Source organism: Fundulus heteroclitus, unplaced genomic scaffold, assembly GCF_011125445.2.
Source record: "Fundulus heteroclitus isolate FHET01 unplaced genomic scaffold, MU-UCD_Fhet_4.1 scaffold_61, whole genome shotgun sequence".
In the NCBI taxonomy this organism is placed as follows: domain Eukaryota; kingdom Metazoa; phylum Chordata; class Actinopteri; order Cyprinodontiformes; family Fundulidae; genus Fundulus; species Fundulus heteroclitus.
This window is the reverse complement of record NW_023397044.1, coordinates 594,712-610,586: the sequence shown is the minus strand read 5'-3', so window position 1 is coordinate 610,586 and position 15,875 is coordinate 594,712. Positions and strand designations below refer to the sequence as shown.

At 42.8% G+C, this 15,875-nt stretch overlaps 1 protein-coding gene across 4 annotated transcripts in view; it reads left to right on the top strand.

Moving 5' to 3' along the window:
- The window catches only part of LOC105920845 (sodium- and chloride-dependent transporter XTRP3), a 95,404-nt gene extending 81,393 nt beyond the window's left edge, over positions 1-14,011 (top strand). For 3 of the 4 annotated variants that reach the window (XM_021312875.2, XM_036133355.1, XM_036133356.1), the window contains 5 exons: positions 4,307-4,469; positions 9,608-9,821; positions 11,542-11,701; positions 12,368-12,533; positions 13,288-14,011. In XM_021312875.2, coding sequence (XP_021168550.1) covers positions 4,307-4,469; positions 9,608-9,821; positions 11,542-11,701; positions 12,368-12,533; positions 13,288-13,458 — 874 coding nt within the window. In that variant the 3' untranslated portion in view covers positions 13,459-14,011. The remainder of the gene's footprint in view (positions 1-4,306; positions 4,470-9,607; positions 9,822-11,541; positions 11,702-12,367; positions 12,534-13,287) is intronic. The other variant, XM_012856486.3, reaches the window with a different exon arrangement.
- Positions 14,012-15,875: the final 1,864 nt, after the last annotated feature.

The following is a 15,875-nucleotide window of genomic DNA, read 5'->3' as shown; positions in this document are numbered from 1 at the left end:
CGGACACAGTCGATTGCCTTCTCCAGATCCACAAAGCACATGTAGACTGGTTGGGCAAACTCCCATGCCCCCTCCAGGATCCTGCTGAGGGTGTAGAGCTGATCCAGTGTTCCATGGCCAGGACGAAAACCACACTGCTCTTCCTGAATCAGAGATTCGACTATCCGACGGACTCTCCTTTCCGGAACCCCAGAATAGACCTTACCAGGGAGGCTTAAGAGTGTGATTCCTCTGTAGTTGGAACACACCCTCCGGTCCCCCTTTTTAAATAGGGGGACCACCACCCCAGTCTGCCAATCCAGGGGAACTGCCCCTGATGTCCACACAATGCTGCAGAGCCGCGTTAACCAACACAGCCCCACAACATCCAGAGCCTTAAGGTACTCAGGGCGAATCTCATCCACCCCCGGGGCCTTGCCACCAAGGAGCTTTTTAACAACCTCGGCACCTCAGCACCAGAGATGGGAGAACCGACCCAGAGTCCTCAGGCTCTGCTACCGCAATGGAAGACTTGTTGGTGGGATTAAGGAGGTCTTCGAAGTATTCCGCCCACCGACACACGGCGTCCCGAGTCAAGGTCAGCAGCACACCATCCCCACTATAAACAGTGTTGGTACTGCACTGCTTCCCCCTACTTAGATGCCTGATAGTGGACCAGAATCGCTTCAAAGCCGTACGGAAGTCTTTCTCCATGGCCTCTCCGAACTCTTCCCACACCCGAGTTTTTGCCTCAGCGACCAGCCGAGCCGCCTGCCGCTTTGACTGCCGGTACACATTAGCTGCCTCTGGAGTCCCACAGGCCAATAAAGCCCGGCAGGACTCCTTCTTCAGCTTGACGGCTTCCCTCACCGCCGGTGTCCACCAGCGTGTTCAAGGGTTGCCCTTGCCCAGGTTGTCGGTGCACAAAGAGGGGACCCAGGTCACCTCTTCGGGCTGAGCCCGGCTGGCCGCCAACGTGCCCCACCACGTATCATCAAAGATGTTCCATAATCTCTGACAGAAGGCCCAAGCTGAAGCTGGAAACTGTCATGTCTGATAAGGTTGTTGCTAGGGCCCGGTGTGTATCACAGATAAGTTATCTGAAGGTCCTGAGCACAGGCATGTTCTTTAATACATAGATGAGGAGGATCTGGGGCTCTGCAGCCTTTGGAAGATGCTGGTTTAGTGACAGAGCAAAGGTTGTCAGAATGTGGAGAGGATGTCAGCTGTAGACCAATCTTAAAAACCTTTTTCATGTTGTGTATAAATTCCAGAAAGGGAACATCTGGGCTTTGTGGAGAAAAGGGGATAGGTGTCATGGTTCTTCGGGTATTTTGCCCATATGCAGATTTCATTTGGGAGGCAGAGAATGGCGTTTATTTGCAAACACAAACAGAGGAGAAATGTGCAATCCCGAGGGGGTAAGCCACGCCAAGGGATGATGCGGGACCGGGGACTCGTTTGATCTGCCGACGAGAGAGAGACTAAGGGGAGAACACTCGGTGGCTTACCACTGAGCACGGGAACCTATCCGGAGGAGTGGAGTTTAATTTGGGAGACGTGGAATGTGGGGTGAACTCAGGGGTGTGGAGGGAGATGGATGGCTGTGGGACAGATGATTGATTGAATTTCGTAGGGACAGGTGTAATGGGGAACCAATTGTTTTTAAAGGAGGATCTGGAGGGGGCGTTCTGCGTGGAGAGCCAGATTCGCTGACCATGGTGGTAATGGGGGACAGGAGTTTTCCTCCGGTCAGCTAATCAGCGATTCTGCTCAGCAGTTCGGTGGAGGGCCTGGATGGTCTGAGACCAGAACTGCTGGCAGCGGCGGATGTGTCTTACGGTGGGAAACTGAGATTTGTTTCTCATCTGTGGGGAAAAGAGGGGGCTGATAACCTAAGGATGCTTCAAGAGGGGAAACGCTGGTGGCGGTGGAGGTGTGGCAATTGTGGGCGTACTCCACAAATGGGAGGAACTTGTTCCAATCAGACAGATTGGAGGAGGTTAGGCATCGGAGGGAGGACTCCAGCTCCTGGTTCAGCTGTTCTGTCTGACCGTTTGTCTGCGGGTGGTAACCAGAGGTGAGAGTGTACCTGGCCCAGAGAGCAGAGGTAAACTCTGTACATACCTGGGAGGTGAATTGGGGACCACGGTGAGACAGAATCTCCTGTGGTATGCCTTGTAGGCAGAAAAACGGAGCTGGGCAGTCTGGAGGGCTGAGGGGAATTTGCGGAGGGTGACTAGGTGAAAGGCTTTGGAGAAACAGTCTATTATTGTGAGGATGGTTGTCATGCCCTGAGATTAGGGGAGGCCAGTAACAAAGTCCAAGGCTATGTGGGACCAAAGTTGTATGGCAATAGGGAGAGGCTGTAGAGGTCCCAGGGAGGTTTATTAGAGGCCTTATTCTAGTCACAAACACCAGGAGATGAGGGAGAGGGTCCTGTTGGCACCCAGGTGGGCGGTCAGGGTCAGGGTCTGAGAGCTGTGCCCGGGAGATTGGTTCCTCGATTTCCCAGTGTAGGGCACCAAAGGTGCAGGTGTGCGGTAAGATGGGAGCAGGCTCTTTGTGAGAAGTGAGCGCGTGTAGTGGAGCGGCGATCTGGCTGTACCCCCTGATAAAGCGGCGGTAAAAGTTGGCAAAGCCCAGAAAACGTTGAAGCTGCATTCGTGTCTCCAGCACCTGCCAGTCGAGGACTGCCTTGATCTTCTCCAGGTCTTATTGGACCCACACACCTTCCAGAATCAAGCCGAGGAAGGTTACGGAGGGCTTGTGAAACTCACATTTCTCCACTTTCACAAACAAACGGTTCTCCAGGAGGCGTTGGAGAACCAGTCGTGTCGTTGATGCTTGGTGAGGTTCTCGGAGTATATTAGGATGTCATCCAGGTATACAAAGACGAAGAGGTTCAGAAAGTCTCGGAGGACGTCATTTACTAAAGCCTGGAAGACCGAAGGGGCGTTGCACAGGCCAAACGGCATGACCCGGTATTCAAGGTGGCCCAGCGGAGTTTTAAATGCCGTTTTCCACTCGTCTTCCCATCTTATCCGCACTAGGTGATAAGCATTGCGGAGGTCGAGTTTGGTTAAAAACGGTGGCAGACTGAACTGGCTCAAGCCCGCGGTAGTCTATGCACGGACGGAGGGAGTCGTCTTTCTTCCCCACAAAAAAGAAGCCAGTTCCCAATGGGGAGGAGGAAGGACGGATTAGGCCCGCAGCGAGGGATTCCATAATGTATTTCTCCAGGGCCTGATGTTTTGCCTGAGAGATGTTGCACAGGCGGCTGGTAGGCAGCAGAGCGCCGAGTAGGAGGTCGATCGCGCAGTCTTACGGACGATGGGGCAGTAATGACTCGGTCTTGGCCTTGCTAAACACGAGCTGTAGATTATGATATTGGTCAAGAACCAAACTTAAATTTTCAGGGTTGACGTCAGGGGTGGGTCGCTCGGATGGCGGGCCGGTTGGTACGGCGGATTGCATACAGCTTGACTGACAGGTCGGTGACCAGGATTCGACCCGTCGTTCGACCCAGTTGATGTGCGGGTTGTGCTGCTGCAACCAGGGGTAGCCTAAAACGAGGGGAGGGTGTTTAATGAAGAAAACAAGAGAGGAGGTGCGTTCCCTGTGGTTCCCGGCAATGACAACCTCCAGGGGCTTGGTGCGGTGAGTAGTTTGGGGTAGACTGCCCCCGTCCAGGGCCCCATCTATGGACAACGGGACTGTTTCGATGTTTGCTAGGAGCACGAAAGAGTGATCGATTAGATTAAAATCACAACCTGAATCAACGAGGGCAGAGAGAGAGAGAGTGCTGCCTCTTCTCTGGGGTGAGACAAACCCGACCCACCTGCGTGGGTTCTCGAGGAGAAGGAGGGGTAGCAATGGGTCAGAGAGCCATGCGCTCTGGCGGTAGGGGAGCGGGCTGGCAGGGAGAAGGTCGCTCAGCCCCGCTGCTGCCCCGACTCCTCCACCGATTATCTAGCCGGATAGCTAGGGAGATAAGCTCGTTGAGCGAGGCAGGTTCCTCAAGGCGGGTTAGTTCGTCCTTGAGGGACTCGTCCAAAGCCTCTTCACCAGTGATTAGGCCAACTATGACAGAGTCGTCTGAGAACCTCTGAGCAATTATAATCAATAATTAAGTATATTCCTTTTCATTATGTGTTACCATAATTTGATTTTTGACAAGACAATTAAAAGAAATGTATGTGGTGAGCTAACATGAACTTAATTTTGAGTACTGCTGTAGTTGACTGGCAAATATTGTTTAATGTTGTAACTGTAGGTTGCCGTCTAGTCTGTGATTTTATAAACATCCCCTTTTCCCCTTTCTCAGGACACGAATACTTCTGCTTAACACTTTCAGTCTGTCTGAAGACAGCATCACGATTGACAATGTCTTTGAAAGGATTGTGGAGCTGAACACAACACATCCAGAGCAGTTTGCTGAACTAAACGGTAAACTGGAAGATTGCAACCTTGAGAGTGAGCTAAGCACAGTATGTACCTTTTCCTTATTTATTTACTTTGGACTGTGAATAAAGGCTGTCTGTAGTCAATATGTACAACAACTTGTATAAATTATTTAATGCCAAAACAAACACATTCACATAGTAAAGGCTGAAATGTCTGCTTATAAATGCCAACATTTCAAACAAATTGTTTTGTATAAGAAAGAAATATCCAAAATAACCCCACTTTCTTCACCATTTAAGAATGAGCACATGTTTTATGAAATCTTATGAAACTGATCTTAGGTTTGCGAGAGATCGGCGACACACAAATAAAAACTCAAACACTGCTTCTCCTAGAATAACAGTGTCCATATTTATTATTCCCCACAGAATGCAGCAAAACGGCAAGCACTTCTCAAACACTATATAGAATAATTAGCTTTCAAACAGGCGTGATGTTCAACAGATTCCCAGAATCAGCTCTTACCATTGACACGGAACTGGGAGCCCTCAGTCCAGGTTTAGAGAAACATACACGCGGCCAGGCATCCATAAACCCATGGCAGACTCACCGATTGAGGGCGGTTCCCTCCTTTTTATACTAATAAACAAAGTATCAGATGGAAGTGAGAGTGGCCAGTTCTCTCTCCCAGCTGATCTGTTCGTCCCGTAACATGTTTCCAAAACAGAAACTGTTCCCAGCATCTCAGCAGTGTGTGAAGCAAAATAACATTGCGAACTCAGAATACAGCAAATATAAGCAAAATAAGGAATACAGAGATTGAATCGGTCTTTCCCACAACACATTGTCTTAAGTTCCCACCACAAGTTAAAACAAGTTATAACAAAATAACACATGTTGTTACCAGTTCTTCCCATAATATAAGTGCACAGATTAAAACAAGTTATATAAAGAAGCTAAACAAGTTATATAACTAATCAGTTCTTCCCAAAATACATTGTCAAAGAACAAAAATAATTATTTAGTATAGTAGCACGCAATCAAAGCAAATTAATTACACATTCAATGGAAGTCTAGCTTTTACTCTTTTTCAGTTAGGAAACACTCAAAACCAAAAACTTTAATAGAACATCAAAATAAAAAAATAGTAAAAGGTAATCAATTTTTTTCTCAAGCAGATATTTGTAGCTTTAAAGCTATTTATAGAAATCAGATGATGGTTAAGTTGTCTTGATATTTCAATTCTGGCGTATAAAAGAAAGATAGTAGATGCTACATGAAACTCACACTTCTCCGGTTTGACAAACAGGCAGCTCACCAGCAGCCTCTGCAAAACCAACCTTGCATGCTGTTGATACTCATTAAGGTTTTTAGAAAATATGAGAATGTCATCAACATAACAAAATCCAAAGTTGTGAAGAAGGTCGTTGAGAAGAATGCTTGCCTTGAGAGAACCATTAATGTTGCTAACCAAGGACTCACGTTCTGCTCCTGAAATGAAGAATAAACAACCCGAGGGTAACGGAGCACCAGGGAGGAGGTCGATGGTGCAATTGTAAGAGCGGAGTGGAGGAAGTGAAAGAGCAAGGTCCTTACTAAAGACCCTCTGAAGGTCATGATACTTAGATCGAACCTTGGAAAGACCGGCACTAACGCATGGAAGGAGGAACTGGGAGTAGCTGCGGATTGGAGACAGGTGTCAAGACAAAACATACTCCAAGCTTCTATGTGAGAATCCCTCCAAATGATGTGAGGGTTGTAAGTGGCTAACCAGGGGTACCCCAGGCTAACACTAGACTTTCGAGTAGCATACACAAAATATATGGTTTCCTCATGGTGGTTACCAGAAGTGATCAGATGTACGGGTTCAGTGCGGCTACTTTAATGGGCGAAGGAAGAACCACGATATCAAGATTAAGCTTGGACACCAACGCAGGACTAATGAGGTTCTGCTCGGAACCAGAGTCAGTAAGGGCCATGATAGAAGGTTGCTAGTTGCCACTAACTAGGGTGGTGTTGAGCAAGAATCGGGGTACTTCATTGTTACGTACTGTGCCCACCAGGACCCCCTAAACAACTGCTAGGCTTTCTCCTTTTGGCCTCACAGGACATTCAAGCCTATAGTGACCTAAAGAACCTCAATAAGGACAGAGCTGAAATGCATGTCGGTTCGTCTTTGGACATGGTTTTCTAGGAAGAACCCTGTCTAGGATCCTCTCCTTGTGGAATGTTAAAGGTACAGAAAACAGATTTAACAGATCTACGCTCCCTCTGCCTCTCTAGGAGGCAATTGTCAATCCGAATAGCTAAATCAATCAGGTCATCCAGAGTTTTAGGTTCATCCTTTTTGGCTAGAGAATGTGTAAATACCCCCCTTTAAAGCCAACATATCCTAGCCGAATGCTGTGGCAAGGGCTCTGAACTCCACTGGTAAAGTGGTGGAGTTCAGTTGAGCGACCACAGATTAATAGACATTTCTTGGTCACTGATCCTGGGAGCGAAACTCTTCTTAAATAACTCAAGAAACTGTGGATAAGAATACAGATCTATCATAGCTTCATTAATAGAATATAATTGATTCTGCCAATAACAAAGCTTTGCCTCTCAAATGTTTTATTATGAAAGAAATTTTGCTAGCGTCATCTGAAAAATACCAAAGAGCATTGTAGGAGAACCCTGGCAATGATCTAACTCACCGGAAAAGGTCTCTGGAGTCGGGAAAACAGACTCCAGTCCAACAGAAGGTGCAGACGCGGCAGTGGTAGGGGAAACAATGGCAACCAGAGGGATGGGAAAAGAACTCAGTATCTGAACTAGAATATCCTGAACCTGCTCGGTGAGATTAGTTAGGATCTGCATAATCTGATCCTGGATAGGTGACAGCAACAGATCCACAGAAAGGCATGGTAACTTATAAAAGGTGACGCTCAGGACGCCACAATCAACCAGGAGATCCAGGAACAATTCTGGAGCTGACTGGCCGGGTACTGGAAGCAAAGACAAGGAGTGAGCAGACGGCAAACGGCAAGGAGAACACAAGTACGAGATGGTCAGGTATAACTTGGGAGAGCTAATGCGCTGACGCCTTTCTTCTGGCTTCTGCCTCCTTAAACGTGCTGCTTGATTAGAGAACATCAGGAGGACCTGTGCCACCATCCACCTGTTTCGCCCTGCTGGAGAGAAGGTAATACTGCACCACACCACTACCCAAAACAGAACAAAAAACGCATACCTGACAAGCATGAGGACTTGCTAAAAGGTCTGTAGTTGAGTTATTGTGAAGTATAAAATGTCCCTATCAAAACTATTTTCTTGTAAGTGGCCTAACGACAGGTTAGCGTATAATTGTAGGGCAGTTTGAATTATTTGTGATTCTATGACTCTGTATTGAGTGACATTTATTACTTTTTGTTTAAACATTAAATAATGTTTAAACAGACAGTTTGCATAATTTTTAACTTGATGGTGTTTGATGAATGTAGCCTGTGTTTTACAAACGTCTTCACTGTGAATATACAATAGCTGTACTCCAAACAGTTGCTAGGAAAATTCAAGTCATTGCCAATAAATGTCCCACACTATTCACAGGCTTCTTTTTACTTTTCTAATGGGTTATTCTGGTAGTTAATGCTCTCAACAATATATTTTATTTAGACGATAGAAACTTCCTCTACTGTTACATGTGACTGTCTGAGACTTGGTTATTTGATCAAATTATGCACATTTTAGTTACCTTTGCCATATAACATTTGCTTTCAGTAAATAGTAAACAGGTTAAAAGATGTTTGGTCTAATGAATTCATTTTTGACTGATGCTCCTAAAGCCTACCTTGTTATATGGTTTGTAATTGAAGTTTTACGTACTTTTGGAACCACAATTGAAACAATAGAATTATTTTCTCTGGCATTCCTTTTACATATTTGATTTTAATGGTAGTAGTGTCATGATTTGTTGGCGAGGACCAAAGTGGCAACGAGGCAGAGGCAGGCACATGGCAAAAATGTGACTTTACTAAAGGTAACTTATGGAATGCAGAAGGTAAGTCAGATCAACTAATTAGGTCCACAGTTTGCGGATCCTGACATTACCCCCTCCCCCCCCCCCCAAACAACAAAACAAAAAACAACCCAGCCAGGGCGGGGGGAGGGGTCTCAAAAGGAGGGAAAGAGTCCAAACAAAGTCCGGGCGGACGACCTGGGCATAGCCCAGAACGGACCAGGTCCGCCGGAGGCCAGCGACGGAACCTTGGAGGCCAGCAGTGGAACCTTGGAGGTCGCTGAAAGCCTCCTCTGAGGCACGGCGGAGGTCGCTGGAAGCCTCCTCCGAGTCACGCTGGAGAATGCTGGGAGCCTCCTCTGAGGCACGCTGAAGTACGCTGGGAGCCTCGACCACCTGAGCCAACCCACTCCTCTGAGGTGCTGCAGCACAAGGCATGCCTGCCTGGAGATCAGAGACCTCGGGAGGCTGCAGCTCAAGGGGAGGAGGAGGCGTGGGGACCGTTGTAGGCACAGTGGGGCGCCTCGGAGCCAGCGTGGGCACAGTCCGGTGTCTCGGAGCCGGCGTGGGCACAGTTAGGCTGCGTTGAGCAGCGGGAAGCGCATGGTGAAAATGTGACTTTACTAAAGGTAACTTACGGAATGCACAAGGAAAACAGGATACAATACAACACAGGCTCGGAAACAGGTTCTCAACAGCAATCATGACCGGCTCGGGAACAGGCTTCAAACAGGGCGACCCGACAACGGGTAAACAAACAGACGGAACTTAAATACAGCTTGGTATTGACATCAACAGGTAAGTTTGATCAACTAATTAGGCCCACGGTTCGGGGATCCTGACAAGTAGTAGTTGAACATTTACACTAAATTTAATTTGATTTTAGGTGCATACATTTCTCTCTAATGTCAAAACAAAACATGAATCTACATCCTCACAAGGTGACAAGGTGCTTTGTTCTAAGAAGGGTTAACTATTATTTTTTTAAACACATCAATATATTACATCTGTAGATATGTGGGAATCAATTTGTTTTTCTACTGATATATGGCACATGAGTATAACTTTGTTTCATTTTGGTTAATAGGACACTGGACAACATGATTGCTTTGATAAAAGTTTAAAAACAATTATCCCTATTTTTACACACAGACTAAATAAGCTGGAGCAGAGGCCTTTGGAGTTTCTCATCCATCTATGATATCTGTATTCTGTCTATTTTAGGCTGTAGAGGGGACAGGTCTGGCCTTCATAGTGTACAGTGAGGCCATAAAGAACATGCCATTGTCTCAACTGTGGTCAGTGCTGTACTTCATCATGCTTCTGATGTTGGGAATGGGCAGCATGCTGGGAAACATCACAGCCATTATCACCCCGCTACGAGACTTCAAAGTTCTGTCCTGCATAAGCACCGAGGTGTTTAATGGTAAGAAGAAGTGTAAGTTTGTCCTTGGACAAAATGGCCTCTATTATTTTTGTTGGAAAAATTGCAATAGCAGTGCTGTTTTCACAAGATGAGGTTGTTAATGAAATAAGTTCAGCTGCCTTGTTGACTTTTCAGAAAAGGCTTTATATATGTTCAACCTTGGATTCAAAGGAAGTTACATTTTAGGCTTCTCTCAACAAATAATCTTATGTTCAGAGATAATGAAAAATATCCAGGAAAGTTGGAAAATCAACTCCAGTAATATTTTGAATGAAGTTGAGATCTTAAATAATGTTAGGGCTGTAATAGTATGTGTAATTATACCAAAGATTTGCTTTATGGGCCTTTTGGTTCTGCACACACCTGTACCAAACTACAACCTGAGCACTAAAAATACACAGAAATTATACATTTTGCTAACAAAAAAAGCAGTCCTACAACAAAGTATGACGACTTGTATCTGTCACCAAACTCTGCTATTTGAGAACATTAAGTTTTCTTATTAAGTTATTGTGACAATAGAGAAAGAAACGTGGATCAAACCAAAGCTTTATGTCAGTGTTTGTCAACAGTGATAACTTTGCTCTACACTAAAGTTAATTTCTCACCTGAAACAATGTTAGGCTTTAGCATTCGACTAGGCCTAATTGCTGTTTGGGGATTGTCAGCACACAGTGGTACTGTCAACTGGCCAATTGTTAAGGACACTAGTTAAATAAATTTATTGTCTAAAAGTTTAGGTATACTTTCTTAATTTATGACAGTATTATGGACAGTGAAGATCAAATAAAATAAATGTATTTGGCCACTGACCAGTAGCAGCAAAACGTGCCATAAATCCTTTAAGATTAAAGTGGTACATTTAGGTGATGCACATCTAGGTAAGTGTGAGTCTGCACCCAGGAAATGTTATCCTGATAAAGGAAAAAAGCCCAGATTTACCACTTACATTTCATAAATTTGCTACTTAAACTATACAGGCCTTCAGGCACTTTGTATTGCAAATGCCTGACTTTATCTAGCCATCTATCGTCTATACCCGCGTATTATACAAATTATCCTTTGTTTCTTGAAAATGTATTACTCTTTTAAATCAGAGAATATACGAAGTTCGTCTATAAATATAAATTTGTGAAATTAATTAAAACACTAAGTTTGGGCGGAAATGTATTCTACTGTGGCCACTTTTTTTTACTATGACCCTAATACTGTGTTGTATTCATTGTTGAATTAAGTAGAAAGATACATTTCTGTTTGTCAGTCAGGCATCTTCAGATTGTTCAAAATAGTTGAACCCATCTTTGAACTGATACTGGCAGACACAAGGAAATCTCAACAATTCTTTTCTCTCTCCCAGTACACCACATAACTAATTTTAAAATCCTCTTGTTGGCTTGTTCTTGTACCTTCATTTGTGAGCATTTAGATCAGTTGGATCACTTGATTTTAGTTGTCCCAAAAACTAGGCAAAAAGTTACAGGAGCTCATTGACACTATCACTTGAATGTGTTCATTCTCAACTCTGCCTGTAAGTTAAGGTCAGAAGTATCAGTAAATGATAAACTTTGTGTGCGACATGGGCACATAAGTAATTTGTAAGGAGCTGAAATGCTGACTGTGTTTTATTTTGGTTGAATGATTCACGTTAGATTTTAAAAAAGCCATGTGATGCAGTAAATGTTGGCAGTGGTTATTATGAACATTAGATAGTAACAGATGCCTTTTTTTCCAGGTATTGTGTGCTTCATATGCCTCCTGCTTGGCCTTGGCTTCACAACAACTTCAGGAAACTACTGGTTTACCATGTTCAATGACTATGGTGCCACTTTCTCCCTGTTGTTCATTGTTCTTATTGAGGTCATAACTGTCAGCTACATTTATGGAATCAAAAGGTTTGTATATTTTTGTATAAGATTGTCTGTTTTTTTCTGTATACTGCTATTTTTCTCCTGTATTAGCTACAGCTAAATATATTCCCCTCCATTAATCTGTCAGCTTTCAAATGTCATATGAGCACCCTGTTCCCTTTAGGCATCCAACCGGTTCTTAAATTAGTTTAAAATTGGTATTCATAAGATCGGTGTTGTTCCATGAATCTCCTGAATGCCTGTATCTGATGCTTTAATGACAATAAACTTGAGATTCCTTCCAAGAATATATTTTAAAATGTCCATCACTCACCTCTGCCTAAATGTAACCTAATATCTCAAGTGGCAAGCATTGTACCTGTCTTTGAGACACAATTCTGCAAACAAACCTCTAGTGTCTTTTGGCTCTATCTCTCAGTATATGAACTAAGAATGTCTTAATGAGGAGCATCACATGAAAGCAACAGACTAAATGGGGTTTCTCTGAGAGGTTGATGAAGCTCCTGATACATCAATTTTTACTGAGGAGCATCAATGTGCTACAGCACATTGATGCTCCTCAGTAAAAATTGACCAGTGCACTTACAGGAGCACTAAAATTGTGTCTCTGTTTGGGTCAGGACCTCTAAATTGGAGAAAGAGTGTCTGCTAAATTGTAACTGATTTGAATCCATACTGTCCTTATTTTAGGTTTGAAAGAGATATAGAAGACATGCTTGGTCATCGTCCTAACTGGTACTGGAAAATCATGTGGGCAGGAGTTAGTCCCCTTCTTCTTATTGGCCTCTTCTTGTTCTATATCATTAACTACATCCAAGGAGGAACACCTACCTACCAAGCATGGAACAAAGATCTGGTGAGTTTGTCTGACTATTCAATATGCCTCAGGTGTGAATTTTCTTTTGGGTTCTTTAGTCTTCACTGCAATGGTTCCTGAACTTCGACAGTCGATACTTGACTGTCTGTCTGCCCTCATTTATTGTCTATTTTCTACCTTATCTTACTCACTTACTCACATACCAATTACCTTATGAGGGGCAGGATGGGGTTTAGGATTTTGCCCAAAGAAATGTTGACATTTTTAATGGATGCCAATGGACTAGCTGCATGGACAGGTGGCTTAGACTCGTGTTTTTAAAGGACCACCAGAGAAATCCATTTAACATTTACATTTTAAAAATAATCCAGCATGATTCACAAGTGTTATTTTTTCATTTACCATTAACTGCAGAACCATTTATAATTAAATTAAAGTTGAAAATCAGACTCCATCACAAAACGCATCACCTCAGGGTGACCTTTGTTTTTTAAACATAGATGCTTTTCACATCAAGCTTTCGTTTAAAGTTGTAAAATGGTTAAGTCTGAAATCAATTCCATTGCACTCTGCTTCATCTTCTTTAATTTAATAAAACCCAGAATAATTTCATGAATGAACATTATCATCACAAATGCATTTCAAAAGGAAAATCTAACAATGTTTAAGGAAAATGTGTCTGGATGAAAGAATGCATTTTCATGTCTGCAAACTGAAGCTGTTTAGATTTTAGTGATCTGAGTTTTAACGTGTGAAAACAGCTAGGGATTAACTGCTTTTCTTGTGTCTGTAGGGGAAATCAGAGCAGATAGAGTATCCTCTCTTTGGTCAGGCATTCATCGGACTTCTCTTGGCATCTTCAGTGAGCTGCGTTCCTCTCACAGCTTTGTATGTCTTCTGTCAGAGAAGAAAACATGCACAGCGACATATGCAGCAACACACCGTGAATACTGTTGCTGCTTAGTGATTGGACGGTGACAGGGGACAAACATCTTACCACAACCTTTTTGGCTTTTTATTCACCTTGGCTTTGCTCACCAGCTAAAAAGTGAAAATATGGATTATAGAAAGGAACAATGGAGAGCAATAAGCAGCCATTTGTGTTTTCTTAGTGTTTAAATTTGTTTTGGTTAAATTTTATGTGAGCCAAAATCTTTCAACGTATTCGTAATATAAAAGCTGTTGATGCCCTGAATGATGTGGTGTCTCTTGAGAAAAATCAACTAATGCTTTGAGCCAATCAACAAAGTGGACTATACATTGAAGTAGATTCATAGGTTTTTTACACAGAATAAGACTTCCTTGATTAATGTCAACTAGTTTTCACATCTTAAGTGTGTCACCTAATCTAGGTTTTGTCATGTTTGTAAATAAAGTGTACTTTGTCTGATTGCCAGATGTTTTTTTTTAAGAAATATAGCTATATTCAGTCTTTTATATGACACTGGTTCCCTGTTTGTGTGATAATGAAATGATTGTATGTAGCTATGTTGCTAAAACAATGAGCTATTGAATGCGGGGTTTTAGTTTTTTTTTTTTTTTTTTTTTTTTTTTTTTTTTTTTTTTTTTTTTTTTTTTTTTTGCTTAAGGCTGCACTGTCACCTCAAAGTCAGTTTATTTTCCCTCATGAATGGTGGGTCTTTTCCTGGTCTACAGATTTTCTCTGATAGTTAGAATTAGAGTATTAGGTTAAAGGTGCATAGGCACATTATATGCCTATACAAAAAAGACCAAAAACCAGTTGAGCATGATAAAATAAGGCTATATACACCAGGCCTCCATCCTGATACCCTTTTTTTACGCCACACGTTATGGGCCAAAAGGTTTTCTAAACACACTAATTCAGCCTCCATTATTAGCCATTCTTTCAGGAAGAAAAAAAAAAACACCTAACCACATAACATATCACCCCATTTCTGTAAAAATCACAGGGATACCTATTCACATTGAGAAGTAGTATTATCACAGGAACCTGGAGTGCAGCTAAATATAGTAGGTAATTTGCAGGGGAATTTTTAAATTTTAAATTACTGACATGGCTGGATCCACTGATTTATTCACTTATTCACTATTTATTCACTGGATTGCGCATTGGCCGTCTATAATACATGTTGCTGTGAAGCCACCAGCCGCCATATTGGTACTCCCTATTTTCCCCCAGTAACTAGGGAATACGTGGCCTACAGCATCGAACAATGATGATTTTCTCATGTTCAAGGGAGGCTTAAGACTTTTAAAATGTCAAATGCCATATACTTTTATGTTATGTACTAAAACTATCATGTACTGAGAAAGTCATGTGCTGAAATATTCTGCATGTTATTTATATTATATACATAAATAACATTTAGAAGTATATAAATAACAAAATATATATATATATATATATATAACGTGCAAAATATTTCAGCACATCATTTCCTAGTAGTTGATAGTGTTAGTACATCCACTGACTGTAGAATGACCTGTGATACGTTTTCACACAGCCAGAAAACTGCTTGTTGTTGCCATAGACATTTACAGCCAAATGCTATGGGGTTCTGTGAGAGTAGGGAGTAGCAAGATGGCAGCCAGTGACTTCAGTTTTTCGGGCCAATCAGCAATCCATTGAATCAATAGAGGTCAGTGGCTGGATCGCACAGGATTAACAACACAATCACTGTAATTATTACAAAAAGCATGTGGTCCTTAGGTAAAACTAATCCTGTCATAATAGATCTTAAAAGCATTGCTAACACCAGTAGCACTGTTAGCTAGGATAGTCACGTATCCATCAACTTTGCAGCAACATCTCCATACTTTCTCAGCTTTAACTTCTGCTTTAGTGAACACCAACGTTCATACTGTATTCCCAGCGCTATTAGCATCTTATCACTCTTGGAATCAAACTTTTTTTGTGTTTTTTTACACTTCATCTTGGACTTTTCTTCTTTTTTTTTCTGGATCTCCACTGGGAGTTCCACACTGGCTTGCCTCCATTGCTTCAGCTTGTTGACCAAGTGTGCACGTGTAGTGCCGTACCTCTGGTCACGTGGTGTTGTTATGGTAAATATACACAGAAGGGCTTTATTTACTGACAAATTAAGCAAAAACAAAGCATAAAAAACAGAAATAACAAATAATACGCCAGCAAGACAGCACAATTTATGACAAAAACTTTGAATGCAACCAGTGAGCTACTGTTGTATTAAGTTTGAAAAGTCACATAACGTGCCAATGCACCTTTAATTGGTGTCTCTAAATTTCCCAATGTGTCTGGGTGTGATGTGGTTGTCATTTGTCTGTTGTCACGGTAAATGAATGGGGATCTGGCCCACAAGTACTCTAGCTTCTGCTTGTTGACTGCTAGGATTGCACTAGCCACCCTAACAGGATTTAATC